General features: G+C 41.5%; 1 protein-coding gene across 3 annotated transcripts in view; it reads right to left on the reverse strand.

Moving 5' to 3' along the window:
* The window catches only part of CCDC66 (coiled-coil domain containing 66), a 41,276-nt gene extending 30,907 nt beyond the window's left edge, over positions 1-10,369 (reverse strand). For 2 of the 3 annotated variants that reach the window (XM_083602959.1, XM_083602961.1), the window contains exons 1-6: positions 10,018-10,286; positions 6,046-6,110; positions 5,066-5,091; positions 4,156-4,594; positions 2,793-2,958; positions 1,304-1,407 (exon numbers count right to left, since the gene is read on the reverse strand). In XM_083602959.1, the coding sequence (XP_083459085.1) occupies positions 1,304-1,407; positions 2,793-2,958; positions 4,156-4,594; positions 5,066-5,091; positions 6,046-6,110; positions 10,018-10,028 (811 nt within the window). In that variant the 5' untranslated portion in view covers positions 10,029-10,286. Of the gene's footprint in view, positions 1-1,303; positions 1,408-2,792; positions 2,959-4,155; positions 4,595-5,065; positions 5,092-6,045; positions 6,111-10,017 lie in introns of all 3 variants that reach the window. The other variant, XM_083602960.1, reaches the window with a different exon arrangement.
* Positions 10,370-22,419: the final 12,050 nt, after the last annotated feature.

Consider the following 22,419-nt stretch of genomic DNA (forward strand, 5'->3'; position numbering starts at 1 on the left):
TTGCCTCCCTCCTAAAAAGCTTAGAATTAAGCGAGTTCTAAAAATCACTGATTAATATTTTAATGTTTTAATGCCCCCCTCCTAAGAATGCTTTGTTTAGAAGGAGAAAAAATGCCCCGTCTTCTAAATTTCAGAGCAGTATAATTTATATAGCACTTTTAGGCTGTGATTCAAAGAACACATATCTTAGAAGCAATCAATAAGAATTACTTGCTGGACAATGCACCAATCTGTATTTCATTCCCCCCCCCCTTGTTAATACTTAGAACCACTCTGCAGAGGTCAGTATTTTTTATCTCCATCTTACATATGGAGAACAATGAAGAATCTACCCATAACCAGAGAGGAAACTATTTACTCAGTTTGACAAAGCTCTTTGTGCAGTTGCTAAGTGAACTGCATGCTGGGGCCCCAAACCATATTTATACAGGCTTTAACCACTGGAAGCCTACTAAAGTCCCATTCCAGTTTGGTCCTTCCATACCTTCCATTTGCACTGGGGTAAAATTGTGTTATGGGGATGCGGGTGGTGCTGTGGGTTAAACCACAGAGCCTAGGACTTGCCGATCAGAAGGTCGGTGGTTCGAATCCCCACGATGGGGTGAGCTCCCGTTGCTCGGTCCCTGCTCCTGCCAACCTAGCAGTTCGAAAGCACGTCAAAGTGCAAGTAGATAAATAGGTACCGCTCCGGCGGGAAGGTAAGCGGTATTTCCGTGAGCTGCTCTGGTTTGCCAGAAGTGGCTTAGTCATGCTGGCCACATGACCCGGAAGCTGTCTGCGGACAAACGCTGACTCCCTTGGCCTATAGAGCGAGATGAGCAACACAATCCCAGAGTCGTCCGCGACTGGACCTAATGGTCAAGCAAGGGTACCTTTACCTTTACTAAAATTGCCTTTGGAACTTGCAATTTACTTCTATATAAACCATTCACACTAACTGACTGAATGGCGTCGCATCTAATATCGCCCTAAGTGGAAATTTAAACAGTCACTGCGGTTCAGTCTTGTAGTTACAACAGTATGAAGGCTTATAAAAATCGCAAATATTTTAGGTAAGTTATTTTTATTTGCTTGACACATACAACTAAGTGGGGAGAAATGAAAATGTTTAAACGTCAAGGTCCTTTACTTTAAATATCGCATTAATAGCACAAAAACACCACTACCCTATAAAGCTTGGCTTGCAGATTGATCATATTCCACCCCCTTGTATACAGTTAACTACAGCAACAATATCTATTTGTAAAATGAGGTGGCTGTTTAACAATTGTAAGCTATAGAAATGCAGTTAATTACACTGTACCTAGTTCCTTCTTCCACTGAGACTTCTTCGCATCTAATAAGGTTTTGTCCCTTTCTCTTTCTCCCAAAGCACTAAATATATCAGCTGGTTTCCATGAATTCCTGCTGAAGAAAATCAAAGAGGTTTTAAAACTCAGTTATTAAAGTAACTGCTAATCATATTGGGTTGACTCTAGATTTTGCTCTCCAGCTGGAAGTGGGGATGAGGCTACTTTAACTGATTCTTCCCACCAGCCTCAGCCAGCCTAGCAGTACTTAGCACCACCTCCCACCCTGTTCCAGGATGTTGAGGAGAAGGGAAATGATTCCAGTTAATTCCCCCTGTATAATCTCTCCACTGCATGAAAAGCCCTTCTGGAAGGTGAAGTCTGAATCCAACCCTTTGAGAATGACAGAATCAGAGCTGGGAGACTCCAGACAGGTTCATGTTAATATAATCCTCACAGCACTTCCAACTTGGTACAGGGTATATCAAATACTCTATCTTTTGACTAGCTACTTGCCTAGTAACTCCCCACTAAAGAAACAGACTAAGGCTGCATTCCTAACCCCACTTAACTCTGAATAAGCCCCACTGAATTCAACAAGACTTATGTCCGTGTACAAATGATTGGCATCGCATTGTAAATATTTGACTAAAAAATAACAAGGACCAAATGAAACTAGTGTCTATGTTCATTTGCATAATATCCTCAATAACTGCATCCAAGAGCATCCGATCATATGTAGTGTTCAAGTGAACAGTATGTATAGTTTGAGATATAGGCTTGTGTTCAACGCAGTGCTAAGGAGATCATGCTATCAGCGCAAGCATTTCTGCTTCCCCTACAGACTGCTCTCCCCTCTCCTCTCCCTGCATGCTGTTTAGGGTGTTTGCCCAACCTTCCTCAGTAGATTTGGGGAGGAAATGGGAGAAACTCCCATTGCACTAGTGGGCATCCTTGCACTGGCTTCTTTTAGCACAAGTTAGATGACAAAGCCCCATAGGTTTTCATGCTAGTATTCCTATATCATTCTATAGGGCTGGGCGCTATATACTGTATTGGCCTGAATATAAGCTGCACCTTTAAAATTGGAGGGGGGAAATGAAAAAAAGAAAAAATACCCGAATATAAGCCGTTCCATTCCTCGCTGCTTCAGGCTGCATACTGGGCAGGGGGGGAGCCGGGCTATGTTGCCAGTGGCCTTTCCCCTTCCTCTCTCTCTCTCCCTTCCTGGCCTTGGGGGAGAGAATGGGGGACTACGCGCGCTCCTGGCGCTGTTGGCCTCGCACTCCTGGCTGCATACCATAAAGTTGTGAATATAAGCTGCACTTAAACTTTTCATGGTCAGAATTTGGGGGGAAAGTGTGCCTTATATTTGGGGCAATACAGTATAATGCTGTGTAAAAGGGTCTATCCACTGTACATCATGACGCAGTCTTTTTCAAAGCATTCATATTATTAAAAAAATTCAAATAATCTGAATTTGAGTTTAAAAGACCTACATACGCGATAGCTTTCTGTTCAGCCTGCTTGGATATTCCTTGGTTTTTGTTTGAAATGAAACTATGTTCACTTGGAACAGATGGAACTTCACCAGCCTTTTGGAGTAATCCCATTATGTTTTCTTCTGTGGTCTGAGCAGCAGGAATGTTGCTATCTGCACTGCTTGTTACTGGAAAAGAAAAAGTACCATTGAAAATTAATGCTGCGGTAGATTTTGTCCTTATTTCCTATCCTATGTTCAACGCTTTCAGAAACCATTCAAAGTCAGCTAAATTACATTTAGGGTTACATCCAAAGTTGCTGTTTTTACTTAAGGGAGATATCCCTAAATCCCTTTTCTGATGAAACTGTGATGCCAGGACTTCTAACCATATTTACTTGTAAATGAAACACTGGTGCATTAATGTGTTTTTGGAATATTCAGCATACTTATGCCTGTGAACCAACTCACAGTTACTTTTTAAACTCTGAATTTAAATGGAAAAATTCAAGTACATTACATTGCCATCTATTGTGAATGGCACATAAAAACAGAAGCAGGGACCTAAATCTTCCCATTTAATGATCATGTAGATTATTGCAGGAAAGCCTGCAAAATATGGACCAGCTCTGAAGTTGAAAGCAGGCACAAATATAAACTAGATACTATTTTCATCACAAGTGTAAAGTACCATTAAGCTCTATGAGTGGCTAGCTGCAAACCTAGAGCCTCTTACTTGGGAATAAGTCCCACTTAACACATGGGACATATAGCTGATTGGACAGTAATTTGACTGTATTGTAAGAATGCATTTTCAGACCTTTCTCCAACCTAGCAGAGTTTTATGTCAGTCAGAATCTGGTAAGGTAGGAAGCACAAGGTATATTAGTTGGTACTAAGAACTTACATGATTTAACTTGGTTGGGAAAGACCTATTTTATAGCATTTAGAGATTCACAGAAATAAGAGCAATATTTTTAAAAGTTTACACCAAAATGAATTCAGATAAATGCAAATAACTTCTGAAAACCAGTCTACTATACTGTGAATAAGTACAGTACAAATTAGATAATACAGTATTCCATATCAGACCTTTAGGAGGACATCACAACAAGAATCAAACTGCATTAAGATCTAAATTTAAATGAAACATGACTTCTTTCCTAAGCCCAAACAATGGACCATATATTTCACTAAATAAATAATATGGCTATGAGAACCACTGAAAAGCCATTCAACAATAAAATAATTTTCTAGTTTTTGATCCAACAGTGGCTTATTTGATCATTTTTTTTGATGTAAGCATCTCATTACTTTCCAAGCATCAGGCTTATTTTAAAGTAATCAGAAAATAATTTGGTTCTGTGTAGAAAATAAATATCTTACTTTTTTCCTTCTTTTCATCCTGAAGCTGAGAGGTTCCTGTAGTTGCTTCTTTTACAGCCATCAAAATCTGTTCAAGCTGCTGTTGCGTTAAACATACCAAATTGTCCCTTAGCTCCTCGATGGAAACAGGATGTTTTTTGAGCTTCTTGTTTGATTCCGGAGGTTTCTTAATTGAAATTCTGGTGTTACCTGGCTTTGCAGTTGTGTTGTCTTTTTGAATGATAGAAGTGCTGTCTTTATTGCAAGGTTCTTTGGATGAATCCTTAGTAGATATCAAAGTTTCACTATTTTTCCCATCTTTTGTCAGGGACAGTCTTGATCCCACTTTCTGTTTCGTAAAACATTCACTCTTTTCACAGGAAGTGTGCAATGATTTCAGAATATGCCCATTCTGTTTTGTTCTCAACGTATGTTTAAATGTTTTGTTTTTATTACATATCTGTTAAGACAACAATAATGAGCTTATTAGAATACCCTCCAAAAACTGAAGCTGTTTTCCTAAGCCATGCTGATGAAATGGTTTTTAGTTGTTCCAGCCAAGGAAGTAGGTCCGCTCTTGAAAAAATAATTTTAGAATTACAGCCTATTCCAAAGGAGGCTGTAATGGAGAAACACAAGAGGTTCAAGCAGAAATTTCAAGCAGAAAAACAGATTATTTTCTTATCTCAATACTAAAACAAATGCTAGCACTCGAACTAATTTAAAGGCCATTTGACCAGAGTCCAACAAAACTTACAAGTAATTCTGCATGCCCAAGAGGGCTTTAAATTAGGGGTTTTCCAAAAGCCATCCAATTCACGCAACTGGAGGGGCTGTCAAAAGCAGTTTGTGATATGACATTGAAGACTGACTTTAGGGAATGCAAAATCAGCTTACGCAAAATAAAAAGTACACTTTTAGGAAAACTTACCTTTACACTTGGTTTGGATTTACTCACTGTGGAAGAAAAATACATAAGAATGAGAACAAGGTCTAGGGCAATGTCAGCTTATAACAGGGGAAATGTTATCAGCTGGAAAAAATATCAGTGGCAGTGTGGCTAAACCCCTTATGTGCAAAGAGAACAAGCACTAGATGAGGTGCTCCTCCATTGCTCATTTGTGCCCTCCTCCTCTTCCTTTTGTGCTCTAACTTAAGCATTAAGTTACATTAAACCAGAGTCCCAGTCATGTCCGAGCCAGAGAAATCTGGCTTAATGCCAGCTAACAAACCAAGGAAAATAAGCCAGAATTGGTTAACTCAGGAGCTTATTCTCAAGTAACTATGAAGGACTGTAGTCTTAACATTTTTGTAAAATTCCTGTACACCCAAATTAATTATTACTTTATTTATTATAGTTATTTGTCTCTCATTTTTTTAAAAATCACAAAGCGACCTGCATTTTTTTAAAAAAATATCCAAATACTGGTGAATACTGGTCTCTACAGCGATGGCATGCATTGAAATCTTGCAACGGTTTTACTTCACCCCCCAAAGGCGCACCCCTCCATTGTCTCCTGAGACAAATGGATGCCAACCATACCAAGTGTGGCTGTTAGTCCACCTAGACCAGAGTTGTCTACTCTTGACAGGCACTGCTCTTCAGTTTCAGGCATAAAGCCTGCTATACATTTCTTTCAACTGGAAATACTAGGGATTGAACCTGGGAAAGCACATATTCTACCATTGAACTATAGTCACTCCCTGAGAACTACACCTGTTGTGTTCTGTGAATTGTGGCCAGTGTCTTCACAATGTCTATGTGCTGGTGTAATCAAACCACAGTAGTTTGTGGTTCGAATAGAACACATTTCACACATGTATTTAAAAGTCTGTTATGAAACTCATTTTGTCTATACAAAGACTGTAGTAAATCTTAATATTGACCATTATACATAAAAGTAATCATACCACAAGGCGCCACTATCAGTCTAGGTTTTCCATCCAGTATTTCAGTTTCAAGCTTTAAACCATCCCTGTAATATAAAAGGAAGTAAAATGTGTCTATAATTGCAATTTTGATGGGGAAAGAGCATAATTTTTAAACAGCAATCATGAACCAATGACACCCATTTCCAATTTAAATATTGTCACAACAGTAAAGATATAAACTAAACACTGCCATCGAACGAAACACTGCCATTAAAGAGCAAAAAGGAGAAGCTGGAAACTTGATGCACCTTACAAGCAAATGTGGGCACATGGAGTAGAACAGGACACGCTCTCCAACACAGCACCATCTTCTGAGACTACTGTAGCCACTGTAACGTCATGAATCCTAGGCCCAACCAAGTCAACTGGGTCAGAGGGTGAGAACTAGAGATTGGGCTATTACAGAGGGGACTCTATGATAGTCCCTTCCTGGCACAAGTTTTTGAGACAGCTCATCTGTATTCCTTTGCTTTTAATTGAAAAGTTTTGTTCCGAAGTCTGTTTCCAGAGGATTTATTGGGCATTTACTGAATTGTATAAAGTAAATCCACAACTTACACATATTGAAGTTGTGCACATTCAGCTTTATGCAGGCGGTGAAATAAATAAATAAATAAATAAATAAATAAATAAATAGGGAGCAGAAAGGGGGTGGGTGTCAGGGGAAAAAAACTTTGGGAATCCCAACTGCCACTGAGCCCAATGTGTATTGACTATACATTATTTTGGCTTTAGGCACAATCCATGGAACATAATCCCACTTAAATTGCAAGCTTACTGTATTTAAATTCTGCAACATGTTTTTTATGTTTTAAATTTTATTAGAAAAAGTATATAAGTTATATGTAAACCAGCTTGGTAGGGCTAGTCTTGAAAGACTGCTTAGAAATACTGGAAATAAAGGACAGCATGTTCAGTGGTAAAGAAACCCACTGGTTGTAGCTCCAATCCATTTCCCAGCATAACTCATCCACCAGGGTGACCATCCCTAAACCAGGCATGAAACCAGATTAGAACAGAAAAGAGGGGCTGCAACCTGAACTCCCCACCCCCACCTCATGGACCATTTTGACAGACGGGCAGAGCCACCAACTGGTAAATCACCCAACATCACCATGAAGTCAGATGACATAACATCAAAGGAAATAATGGGACTGTGCTCCCTATTCTTTTATTTCTTCCTTGGATTCAAACTGTGCTGGCAAAGGAAGATCCAAGCACCACTTGCAGCAGCAATGACCTCCACTTGGTAACTCTGGTCAGCTGCAGGCTTGTAGTCAGCATTGAATATGAACTTAGAATCAGATTGGAAAAACCACCTCTAATTCAAGCATCCGATGCTAGTAGGTGGGAGCTGTAGGAGATGGCTCGACACCATGCTCGTTTTCTAAGAGATATTCATAATTCCCCTTGGAAAACTACACTTAACCTCAAACTCCGCTCTCTTTTTAATCTGAATTGCAAAACTGTTCTTAAATTAGAATGTATCAGTCCGGCGGCCCTACCTTCAATTAAAAAGAAGCTACAGCAACTTGACTTCTCTAACACAGCTGCCGATGCAAGAGGGCCGTGTTCAGGCCTAGCCCTAGCTATTCCTCCCCCTGAAGGAATCCCTCTATACTGCTTCACAATTTCTTCGGAGGCTAAGCGAAGGGCCTTTACTTGTGCCCGTCTCAACTGTTTTCCTACAGCAGTCCTGTCGGGTCGTTATTCCAGAGTCCCCATCGCAAACAGAACATGCACCTGTAATGACACGGCTCTGGAGACTATGGAACACGTAATGCTCTTCTGTCCTAACTGGTCAGATGAAAGATCTCGGTTTTTAACTCCTCTCATGAACAAGCTTCATCTCCCAATCCAGCCCTGGATAATGTCCCTTTTTTTGCAGGATTCTGATTGTTGGATTACCGAGATGACAGCTAACTTCCTGCTCAGTGTGATGAAGAGGAAAGCGGCACTAACTTCTTTTCTAACACCACAGCTGCAGTCGATACGCTGCACAACCGAACGAAGTTCCAAGTAGCTTTATTGTACAAGGACAATGGAGCTAGGACAAATCTGAGGAGCTGAAGGACCTCTTTAACGATCCTCCTCCAGCCTCAGCAGTTTTTTGTCTTTTTGTTTCTGTACTATTCGGTCACTCGATGTTTTAAATCCTTTGTTGCTTCTGTTATCTCTTTTTTTTCCCTCCTTTCTCCCTTTAAGTATTTGCCCAGGACGATATCTACCTTTATCTTCCCACCCCCATTTTATGTTGTTATTTCTATGTATATCATGCTATGGCCACACGGCTAATGCAATAAAATCTATTATTATAGAATATGAACTTAGGGATGAATGCAAGTCTCACTTGCAACTGCTGTTCGCTCCACTTTGGAACCTGCATCAGTTGGGAGCACCAAGTGGAGCTGATTATTCAATGATCTGCATTTGGTAACATATTTAAAAGGAGGAACTATTTTGAGCACACTCTAATGCTCCTGGTTGTTCCCTGCTGCTGTAGTGTTACCTGCCCCACACCTGATGTTAGGTGTGATGTCAGGTGTGGGACAGGTGGGCACAGCTTGGGCCATCAATGACTGAAGGTTTTCCTCCATTAACTGCTGCTCACCAGTTCCCAAGCTGGCAACCTTACACATAACAGCCTAAATCCAACACAGGTATTAGGCATATCTAAATAGATTTATTTTAATGGCCTCTGGGATATCTAGCTGTGTTAGATTGGGGGTAGTGTAAACATTAAAAAAGCCTGCTGGATCAGATCAAAGTCCCATGTATTTCACCTTGGACAAACATGGGAAGCTTGCAAGCAGAACCTGAGCACATTATTATTATTAGTTGTAGTAGTAGTAGTATACCACCATTCTCCTGAAGAGCTCAGGGTAGTTCACAGTATAAAAATACAAGATAAGAACAAAAAATAAACAATATAAACAGAAAAAGAAACAAAACAAAACAATAACCGCCCTCCCCCCAAAACACATTTAGAAGGATATAGAATGTATCCCCACTTGCAATTCACAAAAACTGTAATTCAGAGGTGAGTTGCCTCCTACAGCGGAGGTAAAATACCACCATCATGGCTAGAAACCATTGGCAGCTTTATCCTCTGTTAATTTGTCTAATCCCCTTTGAAAGCCACCTGACCTGATGGCCATCACTACATCTTGTGGAAGTGCACATATGTGCAGAAACCTCCTAGCTCGTTTTTATAGCAAATGAGTACAGTGGTACCTCGGGTTAAGTACTTAATTCGTGCCGGAGGTCCGTTCTTAACCTGAAACCGTTCTTAACTTGAAGCACCACTTTAGCTAATGGGGCCTCCTGCTGCTGCCATGCCGCCGAAGCACGATTTCTGTTCTCATCCTGAAGCAAAGTTCTTAACCCGAGGTAATATTTCTGGGTTAGCGGAGTCTATAACCTGAAGCGTATGTAACCTGAAGCGTATGTAACCCGAGGTACCACTAGTAAACCGTGTCACCAAAATTTATCGTAAGGTTTTTAGAGGGGAACGCTTTCTAAGATGCGCACCGGTGCGTGCGTGTGTGTGTGTGTGTGTGTGTGTATATATATATATATATATATATGTGTGTGTGTGTGTGTGTGTAAGAGAGAGAGAGAATCGCGTGTGCTGGGGGAGTTGTAAGGCAACCCGGACACGAAGCAGGAGATCTTGAAGCTCCTACAGCACCCATCCTTTGTCCAGGTGTGCACAGATTGTGACACACAGTAACTGGCGGCGGAATAACCTTGTCGGTTATTTCATGGGTGGGAGGCTTCAGGTTCTGAGGTCCGGGGCTTGTGCCTCGTGCACCCCTCGAGAGGCTCAAAAGGAAGCCTCTCCGTGGTGACCACAAGGAGGGAGCCACGTACATGACACACGCGACTGCCTGCCTGCCAGCCACCGACCCACCCACCCAGCCAGCGCAGGGAGAAGAGGGCTCTTCTTACCCCAGATTCATGGCTCTTTCCTCCGCTCTGTACGGCAGGCACAGAAACCCAGGAGGGACTCAGCAGCAGGGCGGCAGGAGGAGGAGGAGGAGAAAGCGCACAGAGCAGCCCCTCGGGGACACTGAGCCTGGGCTGATCCCTGCTTAATGTGTGTACGTCGGTTGCTGCTACCGCACAATGAGAGGGGAGCTGATAGGGCCAGGGCCGCTGCGGACTTCTCGCCAATGAGCTGTGCTCACACTCAGCGGGTCGCGCTGCCTGGCTGCGAGGCATTGTGGGAGTTGGAGTCCGGCCGAATCTTGAGGGCTTCCCCTCCCCTCCTTTTCCTCCTTCCCGCCCGCTTTCCTTCCCGCTCTCGAGTGGCGCGCGCAACGGGAGGCGGAGAGCAAGAAGCCGTTAGGCGCGTGCCTCTCCCCCCCCCCACCTCCCTGGCGAGGCCGAACGTTCCTCCCAAGGGTGACCTGGCACCATTTCGCCCCTCTCGGCGAGTCACGCTGTGCTCCTGAGGATTGCTGGCGACCAGTCTCTCCCTCAGATGCATATAAATAAATAAATCACGACAAATCACGTCTCTTCTGGTTCTAGGCAACGTCTTGAAAATGTTTAGTTGCCAGTGGTGCCGAGGACAGAAATAATAGAATCAGGAACGAAGCCTAACCTGACACAAAAAATTACTACTACTACTATCATTATTGTCATGGCTGTATTGGGCACTTGTGTGCGTGTTAAACAGTTAAGTGGTTCAGCACAGCTTGTCTGAGAAAATAAATCGGCAAAATCAAATCTCTCTTGTCACCCCTAAAAGTCCCCCCCACACACACCTTACATCACTACTTGGAATTCAAAATTCATTGTGGAAGTAGCACCTGTTATAAATACGTTTAGAAAAGATGCAAAATGCTCTTTCTACAAGTGTGCTCCCACACAACAAGTAATCGGGACTGCTGAAAGAGGATATGGGAAATTTGAGCAAAGGCATATGCAGAAATTATGCAGAAAACAAAATAGTGATTTATTAAAAATAAGAATATATAGAAATGGTTAGTTGATTCTGTAAATTGGCAAAAGTAAACAAATCCTGCTACCTGTAGCACACTCGGAGGTTTGAACAGTATCCATGCTTATCTTTTTCATCACAGTATTGTATCTTCTCAACCACCTCCAGGGCCTGAAGCCACCACCAGCTCTGCTATGAAACCAGGTGCTTCCTTCCATTAAAGGTAAAGGACCCCTGACAGTTAAGTCCAGTTGCAGACGACTCTGGGGTGGCGGCGCTCATCTCGCTTTACAGGCCGAGGGAGCCAGCATTTGTCCGCAGACAGTTTTTATGGGTCGTGTGGCCAGCATGACTAAACAGCTTCTGGCGCAACGGAACACCGAAACCAGAGGAGTGCATGTAAACGCCGTTTACCTTCCTGCTGGAGCAGTACCTATTTATCTACTTGCATTTTGAACTGCTAGCTAGGTAGGCAGGTGCTGGGACCGAGCAACAGGATCTCACCCTGTCGCGGGGATTCGAACCGCCAATCTTCTGATCGGCAAGCCCAAGAGGCTCAGTGGTTTAGACCACAGCGCTACCTTCCATTAGCAAGCATTATATCAGGATGCATCAGAGGAAGGAAGAGAAAGGATACAGGCCCACCATACTCTAGCCAGGCTTCTCCCACCATCAACTGTCACCTGGTAGCTCTACATGCTGCTGTATCAGAGGATGGAAGAGAAGGAAACGGGTGCTAGCTCCTGTTTCACTGTGCTCATTGTTTTATTTTTAAATTTATTGGTTGCTGTTTTAAAACCAAGGCAATTGAAAGCAATTTGCAATATATAAACAATCACACATTAAAACCAGTTTCAAAGAAAAACAGAAAAACCTAACAATCCTGTTTGTAAAAGGCACAATTAAAACAAGATGGACTCTGGCGTTACAGCCTCAGCTTTTGTAGCCGGAGTCAGTCAGGGACCTGCCCTTTCAGCAGTGGTGGAGCTTCATGCTTTGGCACCGGGGGGCGGGGGGCGGAGAGCAGGCGGGGGCATGGCTGGCGCGTGTCCTGGGGGCATGGCTGGCACGTGCCCTGGAGGCGTGGTGCCCAGTGCAGGCGGGGGGGCAGCCACGATGGCACCCCACCGGGATCACGCTGCCAGGGGTGGTGTGCTCCCCCCGCTCCCCTCTTCCTCCACCAGTGCCTTTCAGACCAGGTGGGAAAAGGCATGCAAGGCAAGGAGCAGGTCTTCCAGGACTCACAGCCAACATGGTTAAACAGATTTTTGAGGCAGATTGACTTTTCTTTAGATCCAAGCTGCAAATGAGCTCCAAAGAGTGAAGGAGAGGAAGACTATGACTGAGAACAAAAGATACAAGTCCCTTGGCGACTGAAGTAAAAACAGTTAATGAGACCCTTGAGGGATGAGTTTGCAAGCCAAAGAGCAGCTTTGTAGCCTTGTGTGCTGCTCCCTCTGTGAGTTCCAACAGGTGCTTGCAAGGCTTAGAGTTGGATGTGTCTCCAAAGCCATCTGATCCCAATAAAATTCTGGGAACAAGTACATTAGAAATACATCAGAGAGGTGACAATTTCCAGATGCCTGCTGATACTTCAGTTAGTAGTCTATATATTATTGTAATGTCTTGCTTTCCTAGAATCATCTTCTTCCATTCTTTTTGTTTGCTTGCTTCTCTGTACATTGTCAAGTGTAAATCCCCCCTTTTATTTAGATTTTATTTCTGAAATATTTTATTTTTTCATTCATTGGTTTATTTCTATATCCCTTTATGGCCCAAAGGCCCCCAGAGCAATGAGCAGATTAAGACAAGCCACACTTTATACATTTGCGAGCTGCATTCAGGCTCTCACCACAAAATGCAGCTCCCCAGCACTCTCCTTGTCCTTTATGTAAGTCATATTGACTCACATTCGCCTCCCCACACCCTCGCTGTCAGCCACTCCAAGTCTCTCTCCTTGGATCAAGGCCATCCACCAACAGTTGCTCAATTCCATAGATGTTACATTGCAAAAATAAGCCTGCAGTTCTCAGCACTCACTAGAGAGTAGGTCCCATTGAACTCTAAGAAGTACTGCTGTGTAAAAGTTCTTAGGACTGCAGTGTAAAGCACTGATGGCTTTAATCCTCATGAAATCTATCTGAATCTGTTAAAACTGACTGAACCTTTTGTTAAAGTTAATAATGGAACTAGAAGTTAGAAGGTAACTACTAAGGTGAACACTTAACGGAATCCACATTTTAATCGATCAGTTTGCTTGTATACAGATTGCACATTACTTTAAGAAGTGCACATAAATATATTATGTATCTGAAAACTATAACGAAAATGTGAGTCCAAGGGCTATTTTTAAAAGGTCAGGTTCACGGACAGATGCTTAATCTCTTGCTATCTTTGTTTCAATCAGCAGGTGGCAGAAGATTCCAGGATATTCTGCACATTGGAAGGAGGATAATAATAGAATCAAAAATCATATGAAAGCATTGACATTTTAAAATGTTTTTCAAAATATTTTTAGTATGAGTTAATAGCTCCAACTGACTAAGATGAAGGTAATTTCATAAAGGGATATTATTTAAACACTCCTATGTGGTATTCTTTTTGGAAGTGAAACCTCCACTCAGCCTGCAGGAAATACTTTACGTATTGTTCACTGCAATAGCCTCATGTAAATCCATACAAACATCTATTATTATGAGTGGGCTCAAAATCCAAATGTTTGGGGGGGGGGATTGAAACACCCACCTAGCAAGCTAGTCTGTTTTCCATATAAAACAGCACAGTTTGTATTCCACTGGGGTAAAATGTAATAATACACACCATTGGCATCTCTTTACTTGTATGCCAGAAGAATGTGCCCCAAACAACTCACCACATATCAAATGAACAATAAATTTAACCATTCAAAAGACAAGAACAACTGCAAATAACCATACTGTCAATAAATAAATAGAGAATAGAATCAGGAAAACACATAAACCTATACAACTTTTTAATAAAGTGTATATAAACTGACAAAATTCAATGGCTCAAAATTAAACGAAAGAGAATAAAGCTTCACACAGAAATAATAATTGTAGCATGCAAGATAAAATAGATTTCCATTCCACAAAGGCAGCAAAATACTACCTTGGAGGGCCCCTGGGGGGAGGGATAGAATGGCATGAGTCTTTACAACAAGGGTCTTCTGTATATGGCCTCTGCACCACACCAAAAGTATACTGCAAGACAAAGTTAATATTGTTACACACAACACCCCAATCTCCAAGTGGTGAGAGATTTCAGGGGTTCTAGGTGCTTACCTAGGGTTCCAATCCCCTTGGAATGAGGGACAGCGGAGAATATGGTGTCTTTATGATATATGTTTTTAATGTTTTATGCTTTATTGTGTTTTATATATTCTGTAAGCCACCTAGAGTGGCTGGGGAAACCCAACCAGATGAGCAAGGTATAAATAATAAAAAATATTATTTATTATTATTATTTAGTTTATTTACGTATATATAAACCTGAGCCAAAGATGGAGGGTCTCATAGCGTTAACCACCCCAAAAGGTTTAGCTTCTCCCATTGTCACAGTCTTGGAATCAAGCATAGCTCTCACTCTCTGGCTTCTGCCTGCAGCCTGCTTCCAATTCAGCTAACACACTTTTTGCTTTTGTCTTCTAACTACCAGCCAGGTGTGGGAGGGGATCTACCCATTTGCCCTCTGGCACAAAGCGACTTCTTTTGTTACACTTACAACAGTACGTAGGTGGTACTTAAGTAGCAACTATGACCATCATCTCACAAAGAAATTTGCCTGACTAGTTCAACAATGGAATCCTCCATTAGATTTTAACGATTGTCGGAATTAGAAGGGATTTAGGCATCATATAGACGCAAAACTCACACAACAATATTATAAAAGAGCATCTCTCAGTATAAATATCTATTTTAGCCTAGGTTATGAGCACAATATTTCAAGTAAGCCTGTTTGAAACAAGCAGGTGCTGCATGGAATAGCCAGCAGTATTGAGTCTATCTATATACGTGCCAGAGTCTTACAAGTTCACGATGCTATAATGAATTCCTGTTGTCACTTTTTGAGCTGCAAGAATATTTTGGGAGAAATCTATCAGCCTCTGAAAGAAATGCAAGCGTTGCAGTGCCAGCTTTGACAGTTGTGAACACCGCAGTAGGTCCTCATTCCATTAAAGGCCTTGTCTTGCACATTTTGTTGTTTGATATTTTTCTTGGCAATCCTGCCCGATTACATACTGGGAAATGGAAATCTAGTAGTGAGAAGTGAAGAAGTCAAAACTAAATTGCCCTTATAATCTCTCCTGAAACATCCTCTGCACAAGAAGCTGATTAAGTGCTGACATGGTTAGCTCCAAAAAATTTCCATTCCTGTGACTCAGTTTTGGCCACAAACGTGGAGTTATTCAAGAAAATGGTGTTGGCCACCAGAACAGAAATGTAAAAAACGAAAAGAAAGTTTCTTCAATTAATCTGAAGATGAGTATTAGTAATCTCACCATGTTCTAGTAAAACTTGATATTCTGGAACGTCAACTTCAGATCCAAACAGATTAATGATCAAGGGTCTAGAATCCAAGCCTTATGGGAAATGGTGGAGTCACTGAAAACTTGGAATAAAGGTAGGGAATCTTAGAGTGTGAGGGGAGGAGGGCCTGATTTGTGTTGGTTCAAGATAAAAATGGGTATAAAATGAGAATTCCTGCTTCCCAATATCCAAGTTGGGGGCAAGTACTCTTTGGTGAGAGAACCCCACCAGAGATTTAAAATCACAAAATACACAGCAAAGTAAAGTGTAGAAATATAGGCTGTTAGACCTTTAAAATATGCCTTTCTAAGTTCTTTCCAATGTTCCTCTCTTCCCATGCATAGAAAAAGACCACACGTTTGGTAAGTTAAAAATAGTTTACTTACACACTCTTCAAATTCATGTGCTTTTTTATGCAGCATTCAGAAGCAGTTGTAAAGGCAGTAAAACTTGACTTAGTTACAGTGGTGAAAGTTCCTAAATTACTGGTATAGAAACTCAAGAGTGACCTGTAACAGCCACACATATATAAGAGGCATAAGATCAGTGCAACCTGCCTACCCCCTGTGATCCCACCAAAATGTTAATACCATAAATTGACTGCCTCATTTTTTTAAAAAAGCTTAAACTTCTTTGTTACGTGGGAGGAGAACAAAGGCTTGATTATCTAGTCTCTCCCAAGGTGAACTAAGCCTGGCAGGATAGCTTACTCCAGGCATAGGCAAACTCGGCCCTCCAGATGCTTTGGGACTACAACTACCATCATCCCTAGCTAACAGGGCCAGTGGTCAGGAGGGCTGAGTCTGCCTGGCTTACTCTATGGTCTTAACCCCTTCATGCATTAATTAGACTTAAGCATATTGGTTATATGAGGCTGGTTATCCCACACTTTGGCACCAGACAACTTCATGTAGTACCAGACTTGTGGGAAGGAAGAAGAGAATGAGTGGGGGAGCCAAATACAATATCAAGGTCTGCTCCTGTTTCAACCCACCCCAGGCCAATGGATACTTACCTGCCCTGTGAGGTTGCCTTACCCCATATATGTCCACTCAACCACTTCAGTCTTCAGAACTGGCACTGTTATAGGTGCCACATAATACAGCTTCTGCATTTGTAAGGAATCGACTTTTAGTGTGGCAGAACCTGAACCTTAGAACCTTCTGCCAACTGCCACCAGGCAGGCGTCTTCATGGCAGTCTTTTTGGCACCTGCTATAAACTTTTTTGTTTAGACAAGTTTACCCAGATATGTGGATTGTTGGTGTGTACTTTATTTTTAGTTCATACTGATTTTACTTTTTTTGAATGTTTTAAATACTTGTTTTTAATAGTTTTTACCAATGATTTAATTGTTTTATTCTCTTTGTCAATGGATTTGAGATTGTAAAAAATAAAAAAGCGATGTATAAGCTTTATGAAATAACTAACTAACTAACTAGGAACAAGAGAGTGAGGAAAGCAGGCAAAGACAACATCACAACCTGCTCCACCCACAGGCCAACTTTACATTTCATATAATTGGTTTTAGTATTTTAAAATTGTAAACAGCCTTGGGTGCTTGGGCAGAAAGGTGGTATATAAATGCAGTAAGCAAACATTTGACTTCAATACAAATTTGCTCTGAGATCCTTCATTCAGTTAAAACTCAGCTATGATTGCAGAGGACAACAACAAACAGTTTCCCATCTCCCTGGCACCGGTTTATATTCTAGTTTGGAATGCTGGAGTTAGCTTTTAGGTGACATATTAAAATTACACATGCGAGCTCACCGAACACAAAGCAATAAATTCAAAGGACAGTAATTTGCAAATATCAAATACAGAGAAAGTTACTGAGCAAAAAGCCAGAGCAATTGCTTTCTGCTATCTGGCATCTTTCCACATTAATTCAAGGATATAACAGAAGATCTCTTGACTCTAACTGAAAGTACAGTTTTAGAAATATACTCCTGTTTCACTGTGCTCATTGTCTCAGATCCAATGAAAGTTAATTGCACCTGAATGGAACTTAAGTTAGTTGTGACCAATTTAAGCCCCTGATGGTTTAAATGGGACTCAGGTGCAACTCATTTTCTGGGGATTGGGACCACATTGTTCTGCTTCTTGGCTGATCTCATGTTAATCTGATTAGGAGAAATAGCAGAAAATAATGTGACAGCACTTTACCCTTCTGTCTACAGACGTGGCCAGGAAAGTGTCTTCCTGACTTGATTCTGCAGAAGGAGCTATGGAGCTGAAGGCTAATATTGCTGCCGCAGCTTCTCAATCCTGGCTCCATCCCAAACCAGAGCTTGATACTAAATGGTTTTTGCATGCAGAATCAGCCAGTGTGGCTTTTTCTCCGGTCGATTTTGATATCACAGTAGCTAGAGAAATGTCAATAGCTGAACTGGGTTTCTGTATTCCAATCCTTCTGCCCAGATAAAAGGCCAGCAACGTGGCCAAATGCCCTAGCTGTCTGCAATCTGATTCTGTGCATGTACACGTTAAACTAGCCTATTCATGAAACATGACAAAAGCTTTTCATATTTGGTTTTTCAGCAGGCGGTGGCAAATTATTAAATGATATTTTCATACTTCCACCATGATATCCATAGTGCATTCCATATGCTGCCACTTGGCTTTTGCTGATCAGAACATTTGCTCCTATGTATTTTAGTTTTATATAGAAAACTGACACAAACAGATATCCATTCCCTTCAGATTCCATGCCAGAGATGGACAGTTTTGGAACCAATTTTACTTTTTTGAAACTCTGGGGGAGAAAATTGGAACACATGCAAGTACATGCCTCATTCAGAATCAATGGAGGGTACTAAGTCTGATTTCAATTCAAGATTGCGTGCTTCGTTCTTCACAGGAGGGACCCACACATCTGTTTAACCAATACAAAAGAAATGTTTTGCTTTCCAAGGGTGGTGCATAGTGATCATTATTAGTAGAACTAGGCAGAGAAAAACTAATCAAGGGTTTATCATTTCTGTACCTCTTCTGACCCTTAATTACAGATTTGTAGAAATGCTTATGTCTTTTCTTTTCTTGTAGGGGAGCCCAAAGAATATTAGCAGACCTATTTTTGGTCTAAGCATTCACTAAAATTAATTGTTTGTGTATGTTGTCCTTTTTTTCATGTCCTATACATGACTCCTACAACCAACATGGAATCAGTTTAAAGTTCCCAATGGTTTTTTTTTTTTGTTAAACTGTTTGCTTTTGTTAGAGAAACAATGGGGGGGGGGATTTTTATCAGTGAAACAGTGTAATAATCAGCAAAAGGACTACAGTGGAACTTTGGTTCTCAAACTTAATCCATTCCGGGAGTCCGTTTGCCTCCTGAAACCATTCTAAAACCAAAGTGTGGCTTCTGATTGGCTGCAGAAGCTTCCTGCATTCAAGTGGAAGCCGCGTCGGACATTCGGCTTCCCAAAACGTTGGAAAACTGGAATACTTACTTCTGGGTTTTCGGCATTCAGGAGTCAAAACGTACAAGTACCAAGGTGCTCAAAAACCAAGGTACAACTGTATAATGAGGCCACTGATTCTTCCCATCATTGAGGGAAAGTTGTCCGCTGTGTGATGGGGTTTCTGGGAAACTCACAGATTCATGAATGTTCTGGGCACTGTGACGTATACTTCTGTTGCCATCTGGGCATTCACATGGGGGCAGGGATAAAAGCATGCTGGAGCTGCTGCGGTTTCTACAACATCTATACTTAATTCATAAAATTTGTATACCACTTTATCATAAGAATGAAACTTCAAAGCAGTTCCTCATATGCATCCGCCATTGATGCTATTTCTCAGAACTGACTGTGCACACACATGTCCCCCTGTTGCCCCTCTATATTCTATGTTCTTGTTCTTCACCCCTTCTTGCTTGCAGATTCCTCTGCCCTTTGCATGCAGTAATGCAGTAATGAAAATTGCAAGATGCGTTGAGGCCATATTGAGCAGTGTATCTCGATGTTCAGGATAGTCCTATCTTGATATCTAAATAAATATCAACAAAGTTGCTGTTCAAGATCTCTTTGAGACAGATTTAGACAGATTATTATTAGTATTTATTAAATTTATGTACTGCCCTTCATTAAGAGATCTCAGGGCGGTTCACAGAATAAAATACAAGATAGAACACAAGTAAATAATTAAACCAAATAAATAATTTAGTATTTCCTAATAAAACATGATGGAATTTTTTCACTGCATGTCAAGATGCTATTTTAATATTAGTTAATCAGGAGACAGGGAGACAGAGAGAGAGATGTTTAAATTTCAGTTTGGGCGCTGATGACTTATAACCTATAAAATGATTCATAGCAAAGCCATGTAACTGGATCAAATGAGCCATTTTCTGATGCCAAGTAATTGATTTGCTAGAATTTAGCTGGATTTCCTCACATAAGGATAACCTCGGGAGACTGTCTTCTGCTATATAGATTATGTGAAGGCAATAATGGAATAAACACAGATTCTCATCTCTGTTGGGAACATTCCAGTTGTGGTTCTCAACAGAGCTGAAGGAATGCCCCAGGAGTCTTCTAATGTAAACTTCCTAAAATCTAAAATAAGAAAAAAAGCGTAGATTAGTTACTCTTTGAAAGTCCTGTATTTCAGCAACGCACAACATAGTGAATATAACTTATTTATAAGAGGCATAAGATCAGTGCAACCTGCCTACCCTCTGCGATCCCACCAAAATGTTAATAATACCATAAATTGACTGCTTCATTTTTTTAAAAAAAGGTTTCAGTCAAATGGCTTTTCCAGCTGCCTGTGCTGAAAAATACCAGCCCTGGATAAGATCATTTTTTATTTGCTTAATTTTATTTAAATCAGTTCACCATATATGCTGCGAGTGGCCCTGGATCTAGCTCAGAGTTGGGGGGTTGAGGGCTGTGAGGAGCCAGTCTGGACAAGATGAGGAAATCAACCTCACTATGGGCCACTGCCCTGCCACCATGGTGGCAGTGATCTGACTGGAGGGTCACAACAGGGACAGAGTCAGGAAGGGGCAAGGCTTTGTCAAGAGAGAGGAGGGCAATTCAACAGAGATGGTCAGGAGACTGGTGGGACTTACCTGAGAAGTGCAGACACCACTCCCACCTCACACACCTCACTCAGCGAACTGGGTCATCAATTAGCCCTGGGATACAAAGCCAAGGGAGCCTCTCCACCTTCTCCTCCAAAGGGTCTGCTTCTTGATTCTTCGTACAGGCCAGATTATGTTCTTTTCTGTCTCTAGTGAAGTCACAGAGATGGAACACATGTATTCTTTGTCATTTTGTCCTTAATTTTGCCACAACGTGGCCCACGGCAGTTAACAAGTGACTTGAATATGGGGCAAAGGGGCCATATCTGCATCTACATACAGGAACTTTTTGTTTTGTAAGGAAATTTATAAGGAAATTACACCAGAAACGAGCTACAGCTTGTGTAAGATACTATCTGTAAACAGACCTGTGCATGTAGTTCTTTTCCTCGAGCCAATATCTGAGTACAAAAACATTATTAATGTTAATTGCAATTTGTGGTCTTAGAAAATTCCTTCTGCAGTTTCTTCTATTAATTATAAATGCATTCAAAGGCTATCTTTAAATCCTCAAAGACTCTGAACAGCATGCTTGTAGATTTGTTTACTAAAGCTAAGAATTACACTGCAAGTGACCAATAGCAAAACAGTAGCCCATTGTGTAGTAACTCAGTCTGATTAATGGCACCTCTTCAGAGAAAACACTTTCAGTCTCTACCCACTCATCTAGTTTAGCAGTAAATGCATCGTGTAAAATCTCACCAGAATGTCAATTAATCAAATTGTTTTGTAGGTCTGTAATTCTTAGAAAGAAGAACTATAGCATTCAAGTTCCAGCCATGGAGAAGTGGGATGGGGAAGTGGGACAGAATGGGTGAAATAAAAGTTTGGTAACTATAGAAAGTGGGGCTCCGTGTTTGGATCTGTCTGTGACTGCCCTGAGTGGTGAAGCATGGAAAAGAGGTTGCAGCATCTGCGCAAGCAATAAGTTACCCTAAGGCCCCACTCACTTAGGCTGACCATTGGGCCCTGGGCAGGAAAGACTATCAGAGTGTTTCTTGTCACCTGAGCATCAACACCTTTGTCTGCTTTGCTGCATTTCCTGTGTATCTTTTAGTTATCCTTCAGTCCTGACATCATGGGTCCTGCCTCAAAGTTTCCCCTTCAGTCCTTACTTCTGGCTTCATCACACTTCTCTGTTGCCAGCTACTCCTTGATTCTGGTCTTGGCTGTTCCTTGACTCCGGTACCTTATGTGACCTTCAGCTCTGACTTTCCTTGGCTCAACATGTAGGTCACTGCCTACAAGCCAACCCTGACAAATAGTTATCTAATAACACAGACATTGAGCAGCTTTGCTGGATGCCATCACACAGATGCAATGAAGGAGAAGCATTATTTCTCTGCAACCACCAGTGACACAGAATAGGCTCCAATATGAGCTCTTACTTATGTGCGGCTGGATTCATCATGTGTTTTCCGCCATTACTGCTTAAGCCCTGTCATTTCATTGCCCTTAGCTCCAGGGTAAACTAAGGGCCCAACTGGGCTACAACTAGCAGCAGAGGCACCCAGGAACAATTGTGCTTTTTGCATGGGCCCCTTCCCCATTCCAGAAGTTGACTAATTGGCAATTTTTTACAGAACCCCCCAGCCATGCCACCAAAGGCCTAGGAACTCAGGAACATAGGAAACTGCCTTGCACTGTTTGCTATTATTGAACTGAATCCAATTCCAATTTCATTTCAATGTGCTGCTCCTGGCTCACCTCAAAAGTCAAGGAATATAAAGGCACATTTTTATTCTCTTAATTGCTTCCCAAAAAGAT

This window comes from Podarcis filfolensis (assembly GCF_964270895.1).
Source record: "Podarcis filfolensis genome assembly, chromosome: 2".
NCBI lineage: Eukaryota > Metazoa > Chordata > Lepidosauria > Squamata > Lacertidae > Podarcis > Podarcis filfolensis.